The sequence below is a fragment of the Bactrocera latifrons genome, unplaced genomic scaffold (genome assembly GCF_001853355.1).
Source record: "Bactrocera latifrons isolate USDA-ARS-PBARC rearing strain unplaced genomic scaffold, ASM185335v1 scaffold_66, whole genome shotgun sequence".
NCBI lineage: Eukaryota > Metazoa > Arthropoda > Insecta > Diptera > Tephritidae > Bactrocera > Bactrocera latifrons.
Window position 1 is genome coordinate 1,239,306 of NW_017537334.1, and position 19,170 is coordinate 1,258,475.

At 35.1% G+C, this 19,170-nt stretch overlaps 1 protein-coding gene across 10 annotated transcripts in view; it reads right to left on the reverse strand.

Moving 5' to 3' along the window:
- Positions 1-222: 222 nt before the first annotated feature.
- Positions 223-19,170, reverse strand: part of LOC108975516 (bestrophin-4) — a 52,798-nt gene continuing 33,850 nt past the window's right edge. For 5 of the 10 annotated variants that reach the window (XM_018944035.1, XM_018944037.1, XM_018944038.1 and 2 more), the window contains exons 3-8: positions 13,128-13,238; positions 10,456-11,197; positions 10,001-10,366; positions 5,565-6,192; positions 5,406-5,456; positions 223-1,439 (exon numbers count right to left, since the gene is read on the reverse strand). In XM_018944035.1, coding sequence (XP_018799580.1) covers positions 1,039-1,439; positions 5,406-5,456; positions 5,565-6,192; positions 10,001-10,366; positions 10,456-11,197; positions 13,128-13,238 — 2,299 coding nt within the window. In that variant the 3' untranslated portion in view covers positions 223-1,038. Of the gene's footprint in view, positions 1,440-5,405; positions 5,509-5,564; positions 6,193-10,000; positions 10,367-10,455; positions 11,198-13,127; positions 13,239-19,170 lie in introns of all 10 variants that reach the window. The other 5 variants (XM_018944044.1, XM_018944041.1, XM_018944046.1 and 2 more) reach the window with 5 other exon arrangements.

A 19,170-nucleotide genomic window follows, 5' to 3' on the forward strand; every position in this document is an offset into this window, starting at 1 on the left:
ATTRAAATATTAAAATAGGACAATTAATATTATTAATTTTTTTATTTATGTCAAAAAGGGGGGGACTTTTAATTCGTCGCTTGATTTCCTTTCTTTTCGCTCTTATTTGAATTTTTTTTTTTTTGTTGCGCTTTGGCTCTTTTAATGCTTGCTGGGGCTAACTGTATAGATTTGGTTTTGGTGAGACTTTGCTTCAATTGCTGCTTNAAAAAAACTGTACAAAATACTTTAACGCTTTATAATATCGTCAATGATGATTACTTACACATATATAATTATATTTATATTTTGATTTTCTTGGCAAAGATACATTTTTATTACTTTATTACTTTAGCAGCCTACATGCTTCGAAAAATAGCTCAATTATGTCTTTTGAATATATCACTTAGAATGTTTAGCTTAATATTTATTATTTTACGAACAGCGATGCCTTGCAGTGCGGTAAATATGTACATAAATACATACACATTATTTATTAGTCATATTGTTTGATTTAGCAAATTTTCTGAGCATTTGCGTCTAATGCCACTCAAAGACCAGCAAGCACCAAAGCTAAGAAATTTAAAAACATGTCTAAACGAGTTATGTAATTGAACCGGTGTATATTACATAAATTTTCAAATATTTTACGGTATTTATTATATACATACATAAATAACATTTCTCACTCCCAAATWGTTCGTATAAAAATAGTTAATGTAAAACTTCTTTTACATTTCCGACACTTTGCGCACAAAACTATGCTACACTAGACGCTAATGACGGAGCACACGTTGACTTACATTACATAATACCCACGATTTACGTTGCTTAAACGATTACTTGACGCKAACCTATACTTGGTTGTTTTGGGTCTTGAGGCAACTTAAAAACTAAGTTCTTTCAAATTCGAAAACTTGTGTATGAATGCCATAAACTTAAGTGTAATAATAATGCCGAAATAAAAATGCTGAGCACATTTGATCAATTATTTGTATGGAAACCATTTGTTCGCATACATTTAGCGAGCACTGTACCACTTACTTAGGTGTGTGGCGTTCAGCCCTCATTGTCCGGCGAAGTTTTTGCCGTTGATGTCGTRGGCGGTTCCACGCTGGCGTCCGGATCATTTGCGGAAAGATCTTCGCCCGATGAGATGGTCGAGAGTGAACGCACTGGCAGGGCGGCTGATGCTGCCGTAGCTGTGGTCGCCACCGGTGCAGCGGCCACGGCTGGCGCTGGTGCTGGCACGACGGTGGTGGGTATTATGGCTGCTGCCACTACGGGCACCACAGTCGGTCCACCATCTATGCCGGGCGCTGTGCTGATTGTGCGCGCCAGCTTCTGTTGTTGTCGCTGCATGCGTTCCTTTTCGCGCGCTGCTTTCAATTTGTCGAAGTCGTCGCCCTCGTCCTCGACGCCGGGCGCATCCGTGGTTGACTTCGTGTCCATGTCATCGACTGYAGGGTGAGAGTGTTAATTTGTATTGATTTGTTTAAATGAAATCTTATAATAATTTCTAAAGAGCATGCAATTAGGGGGACTTTGATACATACTTATTTTGAATATWTTTGAGCAACTCGAGGRTAAAGTTTTTGAAAAATCTTTGTTTAYTTTGCTTACATTGGGTTATCAAGCTATCATATGTTATTTTTCRTGGAAAGACTTACACTTGAACAATGATCGCGTGACTTTCACCTCCATATGTAAAAATAAGTTTCTCAGCCATTCCGGAAAAAAAAAATTGAACAACTACTTCGACATTTAAAAACTTTTAAAATGTTGCGGAAGTGGTTCGGTGAGTCCACTTTATTACGAACGCAAGCACTTGACTGGAAAAAAAATTCAGTGAAGGCCGTAAAGTCATCATAAGTCGCAGCGAGAGCTTTATACCTTTAATATCGATAAGATCGAGAAAATAAAAGAAGCAATGCTGGAAAATTATCGAATTTACATTAGAGATATAGCAGAGSATCTCATTATCGATTAGAKCGATTCAATATATTTTGGTTAATGTTTCGGGTAATAAGTGTGTTAATGGAACACTAATACCAAAAGGCCTGAATTTTTTGGAAAAACAGCGTGGAGTGGAGGTCACAAAAGAGATGCTTGGCAACATTGCTGAGGGCTCTGGAATTTTATGATGACTTTTCTATAAAGTAGCGAACGGGGTTTCGAAAATGAGACCAAACCGAAAAGGTTAAAATTCGTTGAAAGTATTGAATCCATCCCAGCCGAGGCTTGTAAAAAGGAAGAAAATTTAATTAAGTGTTTCCATATTTTTTTTTTTGGATTATTAGCCTAATTTGAGGGCGTTCGAGTCAAATTTGATGTAATTGGTAATACGCATGAAAGAGTACCTTATAACCCTATTATTTGCTTGCTTTTATATAAATTTAGGTTAATTTTTTGGTAATTACGAAAATAAATTTTTTTGAGAATTTTTTTTTTTTCAAAATAAACGTTATAAAAGCTTTGCTTATAGAACCGTATTTAATTTTTTTAACACGACTTAAGCTATTCTTCCACAGAACCACAGATAGAAATAAGCCATGCTAAAATACACTTCACTCGTCGATTGCTCAAAAATACACAAATTACGGATATTAGTTGAGARCACTACCAGATTTGTCAAAAGTAAAGTAAATGTATATTAAATACATATACAGAATATTGATCAGATCCAACAAAGATAATATTTGAGTTTAAGAAGAATAAGGTTTTTGAAGAACAACTTTGACCAGTTAGAARGAATATACTCGTTTTAATATAACTAGAGTTTCAGGGAGAGAGTAAATACATATATATACATATTATTTGGGTTTAAATAAAATTCAATAAAATATGAAATAATAATATATACGAAAAGTATCCAATTTTTTACAGTTTTMAAATATGAGCTACAGTAATATAACAACTAATMATTAATAACTAATTTACTTCAAGAWGTATACTAGAAATTGCATGAATGTTTTATGAACAGTGGAGTGCGATGTGTAGGCAGATTCTACTGATATTGGCTTCAGTGAGCTGAGAGATATGGGACAAATRTTTGTTACTAATATGGCATTAGCAAATTTATTTTGCCATTTCGATTAAACTAAAATTTGAAGACCTTGTTAAAAACATGTATTGTAGACATGTATTGTATGTATGTATATGTTGGATTAAGTTGTGCCCTGATTACCATGAAGGAAACCGCGGAGATCTATCTTGGACTTTGGTAATATCTATATTATCACGAACGAGATTAAGAATCATCCGACGATATCGATATGGATATGGATATGTAAAAAGGAAGATAATATCATCTCAACAAATGTAGACCTCAGGTGAAGATACACCTTCCTCAGAAGAGTCGACGTTACGAAATGGGTAAACTTTAAGTTTAGCAGTSAGGTTGAGGCTGATTGAAATGATTCTAACCCTGATTTACTACCCTTTGGATGACCTCTAAGTTTGCACAGGAATCTGTAGAATTAAGGCCCTTGCATCCATACATTATATTGACAGTGAGCACATCACCTAATAGCGCCCATCAAGTCCCTAAAATTCGTCAGAGTGATGGGTGAGTAGAGGGGAGGCACAGTCGAGCTTACCTTAGGTCATGGTGCAAATCTCAATGATATTATATTATATTTAAACGAAACAATAAAAATAGAATAATTATTAGTTGAATAATGCAAATATCCTAAATTCGTCGTTTACAAAATGTCCATTTYGTGCATATGACAACTTAGTTTTCATTTATATTATATACATATATTGATCTTATGGAATGTGGTTACCTAGCTGAACCTTTCCAGATAACATTCTCTATGAAATAATTTTGCTTGATGAAGTCCAGGGACTTGTAGTCAGTGTCGATTTATTTATTTATATTTTAAGGTTTTTTCGATGCTATGTGAACGTAGTTGAAACATTGTTGTATCCACCATAGTTTCCTATACATACAGTATTTCGTCCACAAAAACGTATAGCATAACTGCATAGAAATTTATATCAACACACCTACTTTTGGGGAAAGCCTTCGTTGGAATTATGTTCGTAAAACTGCACTGACAATTCGGTACTTAGTCCGGTTCTCCTAATAACAATTCCATTTATGAGCGGGTGGAATCGAGAGAGAGAGAGAGAGAGAGAGAGAGAGAGAACGTGACCGTTAACGCGTCACGATAAGCTACTATTTGATTCCTGAGGTTAAAGCTCGTGATCTCAGAGACATTTGTTTAAAAAAAGACGGCACCACTTGCCACGCATCGCATCAATCAATGAACCTATTGAGAGAACACTTCGATGACCAGACAACAACACGTTTTGGGCCGGTCGATTGGCCACCAAGATCGTTTGATATCACACCGTCATACTTTTTTTTTTTTTGGGATATATATGTTAGTCTAAAATCTATGCGGACAATCGACAATCTCGCTTCGATTCAGGCCTTGGAGCAAAACATCACGCATGTCATTCACCAGTTACCAGTCGAAATGCTCGAACAAGTCATCGAGAGTTGAACTCAAAGGATAAACCATCTGAGACGTAGCCGCGACCAACATTTGAAGGAGATAATCTTCAAAAAATAAATACCAATGTTCTTCTGTGTTTTATTTTTCTTAACGTTAGGCAACTCGAAATGGACCACAATTTATTACGGTAAGGTGCACTTCTGAAGACGTGGTTAAAACACGGTCTTTAGTAAACAAGCGCAAGTTGAGGATGGAAGAAGATCTGTTATCGCGGTGTAGGAAATTAGTATGAAAAYGAAATGTTAATGTTTATAAATGTTTATAAATTGGTGTACTATGGATTCATAATCATAACTCAACCGTTACTTTTCTGCTAGTTATGTTTACTCTTTTGTTAAAAATTTGATTTTGGAAAACAACAACCAAGTCATAAATTTGGTTTTAACATAGAAGTTTATGGTATATGGACTCCTCATTAAAGTAATATAACATCTATTTGTTCTACATCTACTTGATCTATTACTTTAATGCTAGGTGTTTGTTCGATTCACCACATTGTAAATTTTGGAGAATCGCAAGGACTTTATTCACTTTAAATTTTTTGTTTTTGTAAGCTAGAAAGTTTATGTTCCACAATACAATATCCAACGCTAACGGAAAGCAAGGACAAATATTAAATGGGGATAGAATAAAAGGGATTAATAGGTTATGTARTTTCTAAGCAATTGAGCATATAACGAAACGCAACTAACTAAAATCGAAAGTAAAATAAAAACAAAAACATGCCAATAAACATTTGAGCAAATGTCTACATACATATGTACGTACATACATATATACATACAAACCCAGTTAGGGAGGGAAAGAAGAAGCGTAAACACTTTTCTCACTATCAAGAAAAGAACAACTAAACAACAACGAATTCAGCAAAGTAATATAAATCTTAAAAAAAAAWTTTACCAGTCGACAAATACCATCTGAAAACCTGCGGCACTTCTGGGGGACGTCCTACTGTTGTTTGTCAGAACAAAAAAGACGATTAAATGAAAATGAATGAATTTTGCTAAAGTAAATAGATGAATGAAGAAATGCTCATGCAATTGTTTTGACGAAACTTACCCTGCTCGCGACTGTCCTTTTCCGGATTGACTTGTCGATCGAAGAGCGATTTGGTGCTGGAGGGATCAGCTGGCGAATTCGGCACAGACTGCACCATGCGCGGACTGCCATTCGTGGGTGCTGATGTGCTTAATAARGCCTCAACACCGCCCGGTGGAAACAGCGTCGGCTCGTAAGTCGATTGCGTACGCATATACGAAGTGGGACGTGGCGGTATATCCATTGGTTCGGAGTGTGCAGCGTTGCTGGCTGACGCCAAACCCGGCAAAAATATATCGTGCAAATTTGGACGCACCTGATCGTTGGCACGATGCGAAGTGATCGTGGCCTGTTCGTCCACCTCTTCGATAACTTGATCTGTGATGCGCAAACTACCGGGAGGTTTCATGATTAAATTGCCCGTAAGACTGGCCGAACTGGCGCTGCCKGGGAAGCGCATTTTCTGTGTSCCATCATCGACGGGTGTCGTCGAGCCGGGACGCTCATCACGGCTGAGGAAACGTTTCAGCGCCGAGGCAACTGTGTTGACGCGCGACAAAGTGCCACTCAGGCTGGCAAGGCTGGGAGAAGAGCCATGTCGCACTTTGCCATTGCCAGCTGTGAAGTGTATGCCGCTGGCATCATCGGCCTRTAGTCCACGTGGGTGAATAGAAATAGTAAAGCAGTTATGTTAGTGGGATTTTGTTTACGATTAGTTGGTTTTGTTTTATATATACAATGGTATACCAGTACTTTAATAACCAAAGCGATATAAAAGACAGCCAATYTTAATAGTTAGACGTTGTGAAGTAGAAATAGTGCGTGCAGTTAATATATAAATCCGTGAGAGAAAGACACTCACACAGCTGTGAGGTGCGTGCAGTTAAAGTGAAATCCCGGTCCTAGAAATGCGGTGAAGTGCAGTGATTAAGCCCCAGTTAGATTTGAGTGCATGCATTAAGTTGGATTTAAATGAAAATTGAGAAATTTGACTTATATAACCGTAATTTAATAGTTTAACTCTTTAACTGACTTCAKGAATCATGAGGTTTTTATAGCTGTCTCTGATRTGAATACTCAAAGTTTTTCAACTGATCAATTCATACCAGAGTTTAAAGTCGAGCTTAGCCTCAGGAGTTTGGTGGCGCCCTGCCATCAATAATGCTCTTTTAAATCTTTTACTAAATATTGAGATTCAATATTAGGAAGTTTTAGTGGATTTTAATTCTTTTTCTTTGGATATTTTGATTAATTTGCTCATAAATTACTTTAAAGCTTTTATTAGTATCAGTTCTGTTAATTTTGTTTTTGCAAAAAAAAAAAAAAAAAAAAAAAATACCTAAACCCAAAGAAAATACTTTGATTCTTAATTAAAACTTGATTTTTTAAATCCAAAATTACTACAGCTGAATGAATAAATATATAAAGATAACAAAATCAAATWAGAACCTATTATGTTTCTTTAAAGAGTACTATATTTTAAAATATCTTTCTATAACATAGTTTAAAAATATTCTATAAACAAGCRARCAGCAATGAAGGCAATAACCTCSTTTATTATATCGGCCAAAAGTGGCAGCGTKGCAATGGAGAGTGTCGCGAGGAACAAGCACTTCACTCCTACTGAGTGTCGGATGACAAAGGTATCGAGGGTAACGAGATAGTGGACGAGATTGTCAAACTTGATCGACATTTGTAAAATGTAATGTCTATACGATTAAGGTCAAAGTGCGATGGAATAATCTACCAGGGTGCAAAAGAGCATAAGTCACATATGAATAAGTAGATCAGAAATATACCAAATATCTACTGACGATCGATAAAAAGCACTGTAGGAACATGGTTCGAATACAGACGACGAACGCATGTAAGATATGGCTGACAGATCTAGAAGACAGCAGGGAGGAAAGGTTAAACATCTCAGGCGCCCTTATCTTGCATTGGCAGGCCACTCTTCAGGGCTTTCGTGGCCCCATGGTATGGGATACTGGAAGGGGTATTGTTAATATTCTAAACGACGACTACTCTTCATTATGTATGAGAAAGTGCTATGCGTGACTTATTAACTTATGATTCTGTTAATTATAAAACATAGCTGTCTCTATTTAAACAAGTTCTTAAGGACTTTGAGGATCTGCAAAGTTCTGTGCGATAATTTAAGGAAAAAGTGTTTTTTTTATAAAGTTTTACATCCTGGTGTGCTGTTGAGGGATGCAACACCGATATTTTTAAAGTCTAAATAAATATTTTAGTCTGCAAATGAGATTCGATCCTTTCGCTATCTTTTTTTAAGACAATTCATAAATTCAAACCTTGATACTTGTATATACATTGTGACAAAAAAGCATACAATTTTCGGATTAAATTCTCCTGGTAAATGATATTGAAAAAAATTAATTTTTCTAGGTTATTAGGACTGTTCTTAAAATAAGCACCATCTGTCAACCAATTTATAGCTGCTTAAGCCGATACACCACAGAGTGCGTTGCCACTTTTCCAATGAATAAAAATATCGAGTAAAGAATTTGTCTAAAATTTTGTATTTCCAACCAACTTTCGTATGCGGAATCGTTGTGAATATTAGAAAAGACTTACAGTGGTTCAGTTTTATCAAAAACACAAGCGGTGGAGAAATCATTGAAGACATGCCTCGTTCTAGACCTTCGACCTCGTCAACTGATGAAAATATGAAAAAAGTGAAGAAAGGAAGGAAGTGAAGCTTTAAAATCGTCAAGTTTTGAAATAGCTAGAGAGCTCGATATCTCTCGAGAGTCCTTTTGAAAGATTTTAGTGGATATTTTGGCTATGAAACGCATTATTGTTCGACTCGTCCCGATAAACCAAAATGTTTTTCAAAAAGAGTACCATTAACATGACTCTTTGGACTGCGTGATCGTGCAAATTTCAATGGTGTTTTTAATAATTAATTAAGTTGTAATGTTAATGTTATGAGGTGCGTAAAAAATAAAATGTTGTATAAAAATTTACAGTTGGACCTCGATTAAATGGTCTTTCACAGATAAGTTTAAAATTATTAACCTTCAAAAGACTTACTAGAGTGTAAGAAACCCCACGCATATCCTTTTGAAAAAAAAAAACCTCTTTAAGTCAATAAAATTTAATCAAGCTAATTTATTAACTGATACAACTTTTCGTTTTTAAATTATATTATCCAAATACTTCTAACCAAAAAAGGAAAAAAAGTTGAAGCTGAGGTTTTTAAATAAAATTTTAAATTGCGGTGTAATGTGCCTCACTGTCTCGCAGGTTAATTAAATTTAAAGTGAACACATTGAGGACGGCGTGACCCACCGGTGGGTCACACGCTAAGGTGAAACTGCCTACTAAAAGCAGCGCAGTCCTCAACGTGTTAAATTTCGTTTGCCAATAACGGACCTTTAATCGAGTTTCCACTGTACGCATAAGCATAGTTTTATGAATGAAATTTAGTTGTGCATGCACTCAAATCTATTAAGCTGCTGTTAAATTAACTTTCGTTGGCGAAAAGTGTACAGATAGTTCAAGCATTTGTACAGCTGCAGAAGAAGGAGAAAGAATCAGAATCAAATCAGTTAGTTGTAAGACTTAGTTTGTAAATATTGCTATTGCTTTTTGTTTTTACGAGTGCAAATCACATCAATTATATATGCATGTAAACGTGGACAATCCAAATCCGAGAACTTAAATTTTGTTTTTTGGCATTTTACATGCGCATTTACACACACAGACATAGATAGTTAGCGATAAGATTGCGTATAGAAGTCAATTTTGCAACGCTGCGTACGAGCAGCGGTAAATGTAACCCGCATTGGCAATGAAAAACGCTTAAAAAATATTTAAATGTGTTTTAAATAATAACTAAGGTAGAAAACCAGTCACCAAATTGCATGAAAAATGCAAACACTTATAACTAGATATAAATATGTAACTAGCGCATTGCAGTTGAACCGATTACCCAATGCAATGTCTACATATAAAACACCAATACCAAACAGAATAGTTGAATAGAACATTATAAAACTATGTGAAAGTGCACACCAATCACCGTCTGTTATGGCCAATTATCAACCGCTTGCGATTGTTAACCTCAAAGCACTTTTAGTTACAAGTAGTATGTATGTTTGTTGTTGCGCTAGTCGGTACGTGCACAGTAAGTTTTTAGACAAAAGATGTTAGCAACGCAGTTGATACTTTCTTGCGCGTTGTACGAGCGCTACTAGTTGTGGATAAGACTAGTGACGCTTGGACCATAGATAAGTTATATATGAGTTAGGTGTGAGTTAAATAAGCCAATTGTTTATCTTGCATATCAAATTGTAGTTATTGTTGTTGTTTTTGTAGCAATAGTTGAATTTGAGATAAAAGTTAAAGTTGTAATTGTTGTAATTGGCATTGTTCTCGCTGTTGACGAAGAACGCGTGTTGCCATTTAATGCATACAGGAATTTTGATTCTAACCTCCTCTTCTTGTGACATTTCGGGAAATTTATAATTAACTGCTTGCATTGGTGTCTGTGTTTGGTCTGAATTTTGAGCTTGCTCATGTAAGGACAAACGCTTGGTTGACCCCCTGCTACCAACCATTTCGTCGATGCGCACGCTCGACAATGTTGTTGGCATGGCGGCCTTATTCGACACCTCAATTTTAGCCGTTGATGGTTCGGGATGCTCCTCGCGGAAACGTTCGGATGCCACCGTGTAGGGCAATTCGTTGGGGAACACTTCATCCCAATACTGATCCTTGATAAGTTCCGGATGGTCGTGATGCATTTCATCGACAATTAGATAGGAAACCTGCAGATTACGATCCACCATCCAGTTGACCTGTTTATGCAGATAAAATATAATGTAATTGGCAATCATGCTACATAAAAAATACAAAACTTTTATCGAAAAGTTGATCACTCTTTTACCTCAAAATCATCGTCATCCTCACCGAAGGGATTGATCAGCGACTCGGCCACTTTCAGCCAACCCATATAGAAGAAAAACTGCAACGTTGTGAAAACTGGAAAATATATATCGATCTTTTGAAATGCCTGTTTGTCCTCCGTCCATTGTTGACCCATAACCGAACAGAGAAAGAACGAGTATACCGCCAATGTGACCACTTGTGTGTACACGAGCGGCACACTGATCGTATCGTACGATATCAACAGACCGCATTGACCGCGAAACTTATTCAACTCGTCGATAATTGTTTTCACCGCAAAATCATCACGTATGCGTCCCTCCTTTCGTGCTCTGGTTATAATACTGGCCGCCCAAACAATCGGTAACCAATGCTTTGAATGACGTGGGAAACCCTTATTCATACTCTCGATGATCGCCTTCTCATTGTCATTCAAAAGACCGGCATCCACCAGATGTGTTAAATCGGGAAATCGTTTCTTGACGCGCGGCGATACATTAATCAGTACCATCGTCAGGCAGAGACAGACATAACGCATAATGGTACGACGCATAACACGTCCACGTTCGTCCTGGCCATGCACGTTGGAGCTAACGAAGACCGCAATCGGATCGGGCCATGGTATGCTGGTGTATTGATTCCACCAACGTGTCATCACGATTGATACATAGAAACCCAACACGAATGAGAGCGGTATCAAATCGCTATAACTGTAGCAATATTTTGCAACGCCTTCGAATATTCTGTGTGGTTTAGAAATGGAGGAATATTAAGATTAATATTTAGTTGGAGTTGTTACGACAGTCCGTTTATGAAACGAAAAAACATAAAAAGTTTAATTTTTATGGTTCAAATCAGTCTCAAATTCCTTAATCGGTCTGTTAGGATGATTAAGAATAAGGGTTCCAGTTGCTGAAATGACATTTGAATACAATAACTGGGGTTCGGTCCCGGTCTTGAAAAATAAAAGTAAATAATATTTAGACATATGCAAAAAAAGAATAGTTCGACACATAACGAAAAAATATTTTATCAGAGACATAAAATTTATTCTTTATTTCTTTCGAATGTCAGCCAAAGCAGGATTACTTTTGCTACTTCGGACTGAGTAGGCAATTGAGGAGTAAAGTCCACTCTCGACGAACAAAGACCATACTCACAATTCTCGTTCTGCTATATTGTGAAGAGGCTTGTACGATGACGACATCTGATGAGTTGACGTTACGAATTTTTGAGAGAAAGGTCCTGCAGAAGATTTATTATCGCATTCGGTGGAACGATGAGTAATGAGAATTATTCGACGACATTGTTATAGTTGGCTAGGTAATGTCGGTTGTATGGATGAAAACAGTATTCGACGCAGTACCCGCTGGGGAAAGCAGAGGAAAAGGGGTGACATCCACTCCGTTGTCGAGAATAGGTGGAGAGGGACCTAGCTGCAACTGATATCTCGAATTGGGTCCAAATTGCGAAAAGAAGAAACGAGTGGAGCGCTGTCTACGCCAGTTAAGAAGAAGAAAATCATAAAAGGGACAAAGGAAGATCGACAAGCATCGATTAGAACGTTATGACCGGGTTTCTTTAAATTGGAGTTATAGTTGTAGAAGTTGTCAAGAGATATAAGAAGAAGGACTTTAGAACATCTTCTATGCGTTTGCATATAGGAAAATAATCGGAACTAGGATAAAAAGCGGAAGCTTAGTACAGGAAATTAATCGGAACCATCAGTCTTGGCGATGTCTCGGAAACTCCCTATATAAAACATTTTGATCCGTTGAACTTCATCAGGAGCACTGAGTGGTTCAGAGAGGATATAATGAAATGAAGAGATTTTAGTCTCGGTGATTTTACAATGGGCATCCTAAAGAGCATGTAGTTGTCAGACATTTACGTCACCTACCTGTCTAGAGAGTATACTCTCAAGGTTAATATATTAATTTTTGCCTCTAAACTTTAAGAAGTGGCTAAGAATGTCAAATGTAGATATTTATTTTAGGACAACTTTAATATAACTATTTTTAGAAATACAATATAGAATTAAATTTAGTTATTGAAACACTAGCAATACAGGGCATATTATAAAAGTACTTTTGGGTAGTGTTGATAGCGATCAGGTCAAAAGTCTTTTCCTTTAGGAAAGAGTGAGTTAAGAGCATTTACTCTCCAGAACTTCACCTTCCAAATCGTGGTAATGTGAAATCGAGAATGCACAGAGCATGGACTGAGGGCGATTTGACCCTAGCACATTACTTTTGCTAATGTACAGTCCTCTACCGGATGAGACGRGATATCTTCTACGACCTCCAACGTTTAAATAATAATGGATCACTRAATTGCTAAATAGGGCATAATTAGATATTATTTGGAAGTACAATGAGTCGAAAATGGGCCTAACCATGGTCTAACAGTGGCCATTTCAGATAAGACGTTTGGACGCTACCTTTTGAACCAATCAACCAAATGTTATACGATAATTAAGATTACTGCTGAGTTATAATTGCCGAAAGTTATACTATATACTTAAACAATTGGCGTCAACTACTTGAATCGCGTTCGATTCTTGAATACCTTTGTAATTAATTTTTAATATAAATCAACTTTTTAAAGTCACTYAAAAAAGTCGATAACTTTAAGAGCCACACAAATTTTTGGAGATTTATAAAGTTCACTTACGTCTTTTGATATTCATCCAAACAGAAACGATAAACTATACTAAGTAGGTAGTAAAGAAAGAGAAATGCGATGAGATCCAGCCAAACTAGCTTGTAGATACTTCCACGCCATCTGTAAGAAAGAAATTAAAACAAGTGAGTTTGATTATTGTGTAGAAAGAATTCTCAATTTTTGAAATATTTTGGTAGTTAGTAGAATATAAAGTTGATCATTTTCAGCTTATACGAGTAGTTAAATTGTGTATATTATATTAGGCTTTGAAAAAATGCATTCATTCTTTTGCTAAAAGATACTAATTATAGTTATTATACGCTCGGCATACGTTCAGTTTTGGCATTCKTCTTGTAAAATATTCCCATTCACTCGAAAAGTGAGGGACAGACTGAGACAAATTTCCAAAGTTATATAGTACCTTGAAGAGCTCTAATTCTTTTAACTTCTGTTGTAACCACCATTAATGCATGAGTCTTTTATTTTAAAGGAGCTGCCAGTATTCAAAATGGCATACTATAGAAAGTAGTGGTCAAGAAACGAATTTGGTTATAATCGGTAAGTGGTGCCATGTTCTAATGTCAATTATAATAATAGTGATATTTTATATTTGTATATTAAATATGTAAAATAATCAAGAAAAAATGTAAGACTTTTTAATTTAAATTTGGCGAGAAAATTCATTCGACGAAATATTTTTTTGGTAGATTGGTATGACTGTCAGTGACATATGTATGTCTCAAATGCCACATCAAATCTATAGAAAGTGCTTTCGGTGATTTTTATGATTAGTGAAATTATTCAACAAAGAAAATCCGTTAAATTTGTGTGAGGAATCAAATTTCTGCTGCCGCAACGTTCAGAATGTTGGAAAAGGCTTTGGGAATGAATGAATGTGGAAAATTGTTTGTCGCGAACGAATGCTTTTGATAGCTACAAATTTCTCAAAAAAGGTTCGCGTCGACAACGAACCAAGTTCAGGAATTTATTTGAACTAATTTATACTTGGCGAGTTTTTCGAATCGGAAATTTTTTTTTCTGTAAGTTGGTAGAACTGTTAGGGATATCTATGCTAAATTTCACTTTAAAATATTCATTAGTGTTTGAGATACGCGTAGTTTTGTGAGGCTCTAAAAGTGAATTCTTCGATGCTTACTATATCTGAATTTATTGAAGAAAGAAGTGCCTTTAATGCACCATCTCATATTGCATTCGTTATTTGAGATTATTTCGCCACATCTTCAACCAATATCGTGCCGCAACCACTGCATTCGTCTGATTTACCTTCGCGTAACTTCTCGTTATTCACAGGACCAATCCGAGCGGTGGTGAGTACGTCAGGCACTCACTCCGGGACAAAAAATGTTACCAGTGAACCTCTACTTTTGTTAAGACAATGAACAGAAATGGAAGAGGGTTATTGTATCTGAAACAAAAATTTCCGAGAGTCAGTGGAGCAAAAATTAAGGAGGGCATATTGTAGGTTCTCAAATAAAAGAACTAATGAAAGATGAAACATTTGAGGAAATGCTCAATGAAACTAAAATACGAGCCTTGAGTGCCTTTAAAAGCATTGTTAAAAATTTTCTTGGAAATGGCAATCCTGACAATTACAAAGATCTTGTGACCGAACTACTAACTGCCTATACAAAATTCACTTTCCGGACTCCCATCTCGATTTATCAACGACAATTTAGGGATCGTAAGTGACGAACATGTGGTGACAGTTTGCTTGCCGATTACTGCTGGACATTGTTAAGGGATACTACAAAAACAAATTATCGCCGAAAAACATCGACAGTAATGAACTTTTTGGTTAATAAAATAATATAACAATAATATATCTATGTTTTTTTTTTGCAAATATCCTCATGGCAAAAAAACAATAGGTCATAGAAGAAATCTGTTGGTATTTTCTGAATTTGTGGCAATTTTCACATAATAAACTCTTTGTTCTGTTCTTGTCACAAAAAAATCAGTGGGTTTTTATTTACCAGTGAAATTTATGCAAAATTTCGTGAACATATATCTTAAAAAAATACTTTCCATAAAGGCACTTGATTTTCATCGAACAGATCGTATATGATTCCAACAATTGAGAAGTTTCTGTGGTGAGAGAAGTAGGTGTGCAAAATTTCATATTTCACGGTAAGTATTCAGGGTTTAATAGTTTTTAGTATAGTATATAGGCGGAATAAATTGCTACATTGCTCGGCAATCGAAGTTTAGTACACTCAAATSAAATATTATCTTTTAAAAATCTTAAAAGCACTTCAGTCTATTTAATTAATACCGCCATAGAAATACTGTTCATTCTACTTCTTATTGTTTTRAGTAAAATTTAGCGGTAAAAATAAWTATATATTTTWAAAATTTTCAACAATTCRAAAAATTATAGTAAAAGTTATCGACACCTTCCAGTGTTTTGGCATTTTAAAATTCTAATGAATATAATAAGGAATTAATAGTAAATAATAAAAAATCAAATATATGTACATATATATTAGCTACACTATGTACATAAGCTTGTATGATAACGTCACTTTTGCCTGACAGATATGATTGTGACGTTTAATTTTTTTCTAAGCGAAAGTTAGCAATTAAGTTCATGGGTAATCTAACATATCAGTTGTAAATTTGCCTGTACTTGTAAGTGTATGTTTACATATGCCTATAAGTTCCAATTGAGTGGAATAACTCGAACTAACAGAGTTATCAGTTTCAAATTCGTCAGCGCCTATTTTTGTAAGCGTATTAATACAGAAAGCATCTAAGCGGGTATTACCCATAGTGGAAGCCTATAAAAAATAACATTTGTAATTATAGTTGATAAGACTTTAATTGGTTTCACGTTTATGATTAGCGCGTCATATAATAATACACGGACAAAGTTAACATATAGATATATGAGACTACAAATCTACCAGAATGTAAATATGAGTGTGGCTGAATATTATATTATTCAACATATGTGATATATTTACTTCATATCGTTAAGCGAATCCTGTCAATCAGGAAACATTTGTTGTACAGTGGGATAATTGGCCGAGAAATGGTTTTTCTATTTTATAAACTTAATTCAGACTTTTATATAGGGCTCTAACGGGTGATCCAAATAAAAGTATTTTTTTTTAATAGCCTTTTTGACACATCACATATTAATCGTATCAAGCTGTGGAAAGACCTACGCCTGAACAACGTTCACGACTCGTTCAACTTTATTACAAAAATTTATTCTGTAAATGTGCTTCTCKCATTCACTCAACTTACGAGCAGCATAATCGGCCTACTGACCATACTACAAGTATTCGCAACACCATCACCCATGTTAAGGCGTCAGTAGGGTAATCTGGCCTGTTTTTATTAATTTTTTTCTTTTCATAGACATTTTTTTTATACAAAATTTTTTCCTTTTTKACATATCATATCATCATTTCTTTTTTTTTACATATCGTGGAGTGTATAAACAAATTTTTGCAGAGTTTTTTGATGACATCTGTCGGAGAAATGGCTGAGTGTGATGAATCGTGATTATCGTCCCTACGTGAATCATGAAAAAATGTTGATAAATAAAAAAGTACCTAATTAACGTTTTTTTTTTAATTTTTCCCCATGCTTCTTATATAAAATTTTTCATAACAGTGTCAATAAATTATAAAAAATTATGGATTTAGTAGGCGATTTGTGAACATTAAAAAAAAAAAATTAAAAAATCGGTTGAGTAGTTCGACCGGAATCATGTCCACCAGTTTAAAAAAAGTACGTGTTTGGGAAAAATGCGTTTCAATTTTAAGGTGTGCAGGTGTGCTCCTAGCGCTCCGAACGTCGAACGGTATTAATATTTTTGGGCCTTTTTCAAAACCTTCCAATGGTAAAGTGGGTTTCTACATTAATTCTAAGGGGAACAGAGAATGGAAAAAAAAATTTTTTGAAAAAAGATTATCCTACTGACCCCTTAAGACTCAACATTCATTATTGGATAATATTCCACTGAATAGACCATATCCAGCACTCAGTGAACACCGTGGAGAGTCGATTCGGCGCATTTCGCAAGAACTTGGACTGACGTATGGCATGATTTSGCGCATTTTACGTCGATATCTTAAATGGAAAGCGTACAAAATATAGTTTTTACAAGAACTGAAGCCGCTCGAACTTCCCAAACGGCATCAATTTGCTCTATAGACCCTTGAAAAGTTCCAACAAGATCTTACCTTTTCGAGAAAAATTTTKTTCAGCGATGAGAACAAGACGGCGCCACTTCCTACACATTGCATCAATCAAAGGATTTTACGTTTTATTCAGGTCTTGGAAYAAAATATCACGAGTGTAATTATCGAGTTACCAGTCGAAATGCTTCAACGTGTCATCGAAAATTGGATTCAACGGATGGGTCATCTGAGACGATATACATAGGTCCCAACGCAATACCTTGTATGGAAAACTGTTTTATTTGACAAACGTATCTTCAAGAAATTTGGTATTGATTATTGTGTTGGGCATCGCTTCCAAACCTATAAAATAATCGTTCAAACCGGACTCTGTCCTTAAAACTGGACGATCAAAATCAAGGAAGAGATCTTCCCTTAGCATTGTTTTTTTTGGAAAAATTGGGTGTAGCTGAAGTTAACGTTTTGACTTTTATGTTTTATGAAATTTTTTTTTTTTGATTGGCGCAAATCATTCACATAACCAAAATTGTTTTAACAATCACACATTAACAAATACACAATGGTTCAATTTCACAATCATTCTATAACTTCCAGTGGTAACCGGTTATTACCGTAATATGGTGTTTACGACGTTTACATTTCGAAACAATAACGTAATAAAATACATGGTTATTAGARCCATATAAATGATGGAGTTTGGTATTTTTATAACAGCAAAAGTTGTATGCCTTCATATGTATCATTTGTGCTGTAAATGGAGAGGCCWGACAAATATGCCTCATATYTCSSCATTTGCTTATTATGAAYGCCGTCGACGTGASGTTATTAGGTATTGGTCGATAATGYGACAMGCTTCCTCCCGCTAAGTGCCAATACAATCATTTAAACGAATATGACCAACCGCAATCTATATTTGATAATGTCGAATTACGTACCCAATAAATCAAGGGCGAGGTTGTCACGTCTACATTATGATATTTTTTGTTATTAATCTTGGGTTTATTACTATAAGTTTTCGCTTTTTTTCTATTTTTTCTTTCTAATGTTTTTACTYAAGGAAATCCTATTTGATTAGTTTCAGTTTTCATAATTAAAAACCATTTTTTTTATAACTTAATGAYGAGATTTGCCAGAAGAAAAATTAAATGCTTATCACGCTGACAAAAACTTTCCTCATATTTTAATTATTTMTTTACTTAGTCAAAGTAGTGATAACATAAATTGCAAACGATCTAATTTGGGTGTAAAAGGTTTGAGGTAAGCTGAGGGCTTTGAAAGCGATTCTGTTGACAGATAAAGATGACAGTAATTAAAAGTAAAAACAGCATTATAWTACATTATTTTAATTATATTATATATTGTTATATATATATGTATATGTAACAGTTTATCTTTCAATCATTAAAAGCTTAATTTTCAAGTAGATAAATCAGCGCATTACTTTTGATATTTTGTGCTTTAGTTGTAATCCCAAGCACTTATATTAGATGACAGTAATTATTTTGAGGAAGATCGTTAGCATAAACCAGAATAATGCTTAAAARATTAGTTCTGGATTATGTTTAGGTAAATGCTTTACAGCCCATAAAAGTTGTCAATTAATAAGGCCATATATATAGAAAATGGTCAGCTCGGATAGAAGGACATACGAACATAATATCGAAGATTATTAAAGGCAGTACTATAGATAAAAAAAAAAAATTCAGATAAAAGTAACATCAAAGTAAAAAAGTTCAAATCAATACAAGGAAATTTTTCGATATCTCATTAAGGGGACTTCTACGTAAATAAAAAAAGCGCAGATTTACAGAATATAAGTACTATACTCGTACTTTAATAATAAAATAAGTGATTCCCTCGATCGCGTAACTGATCTCCAG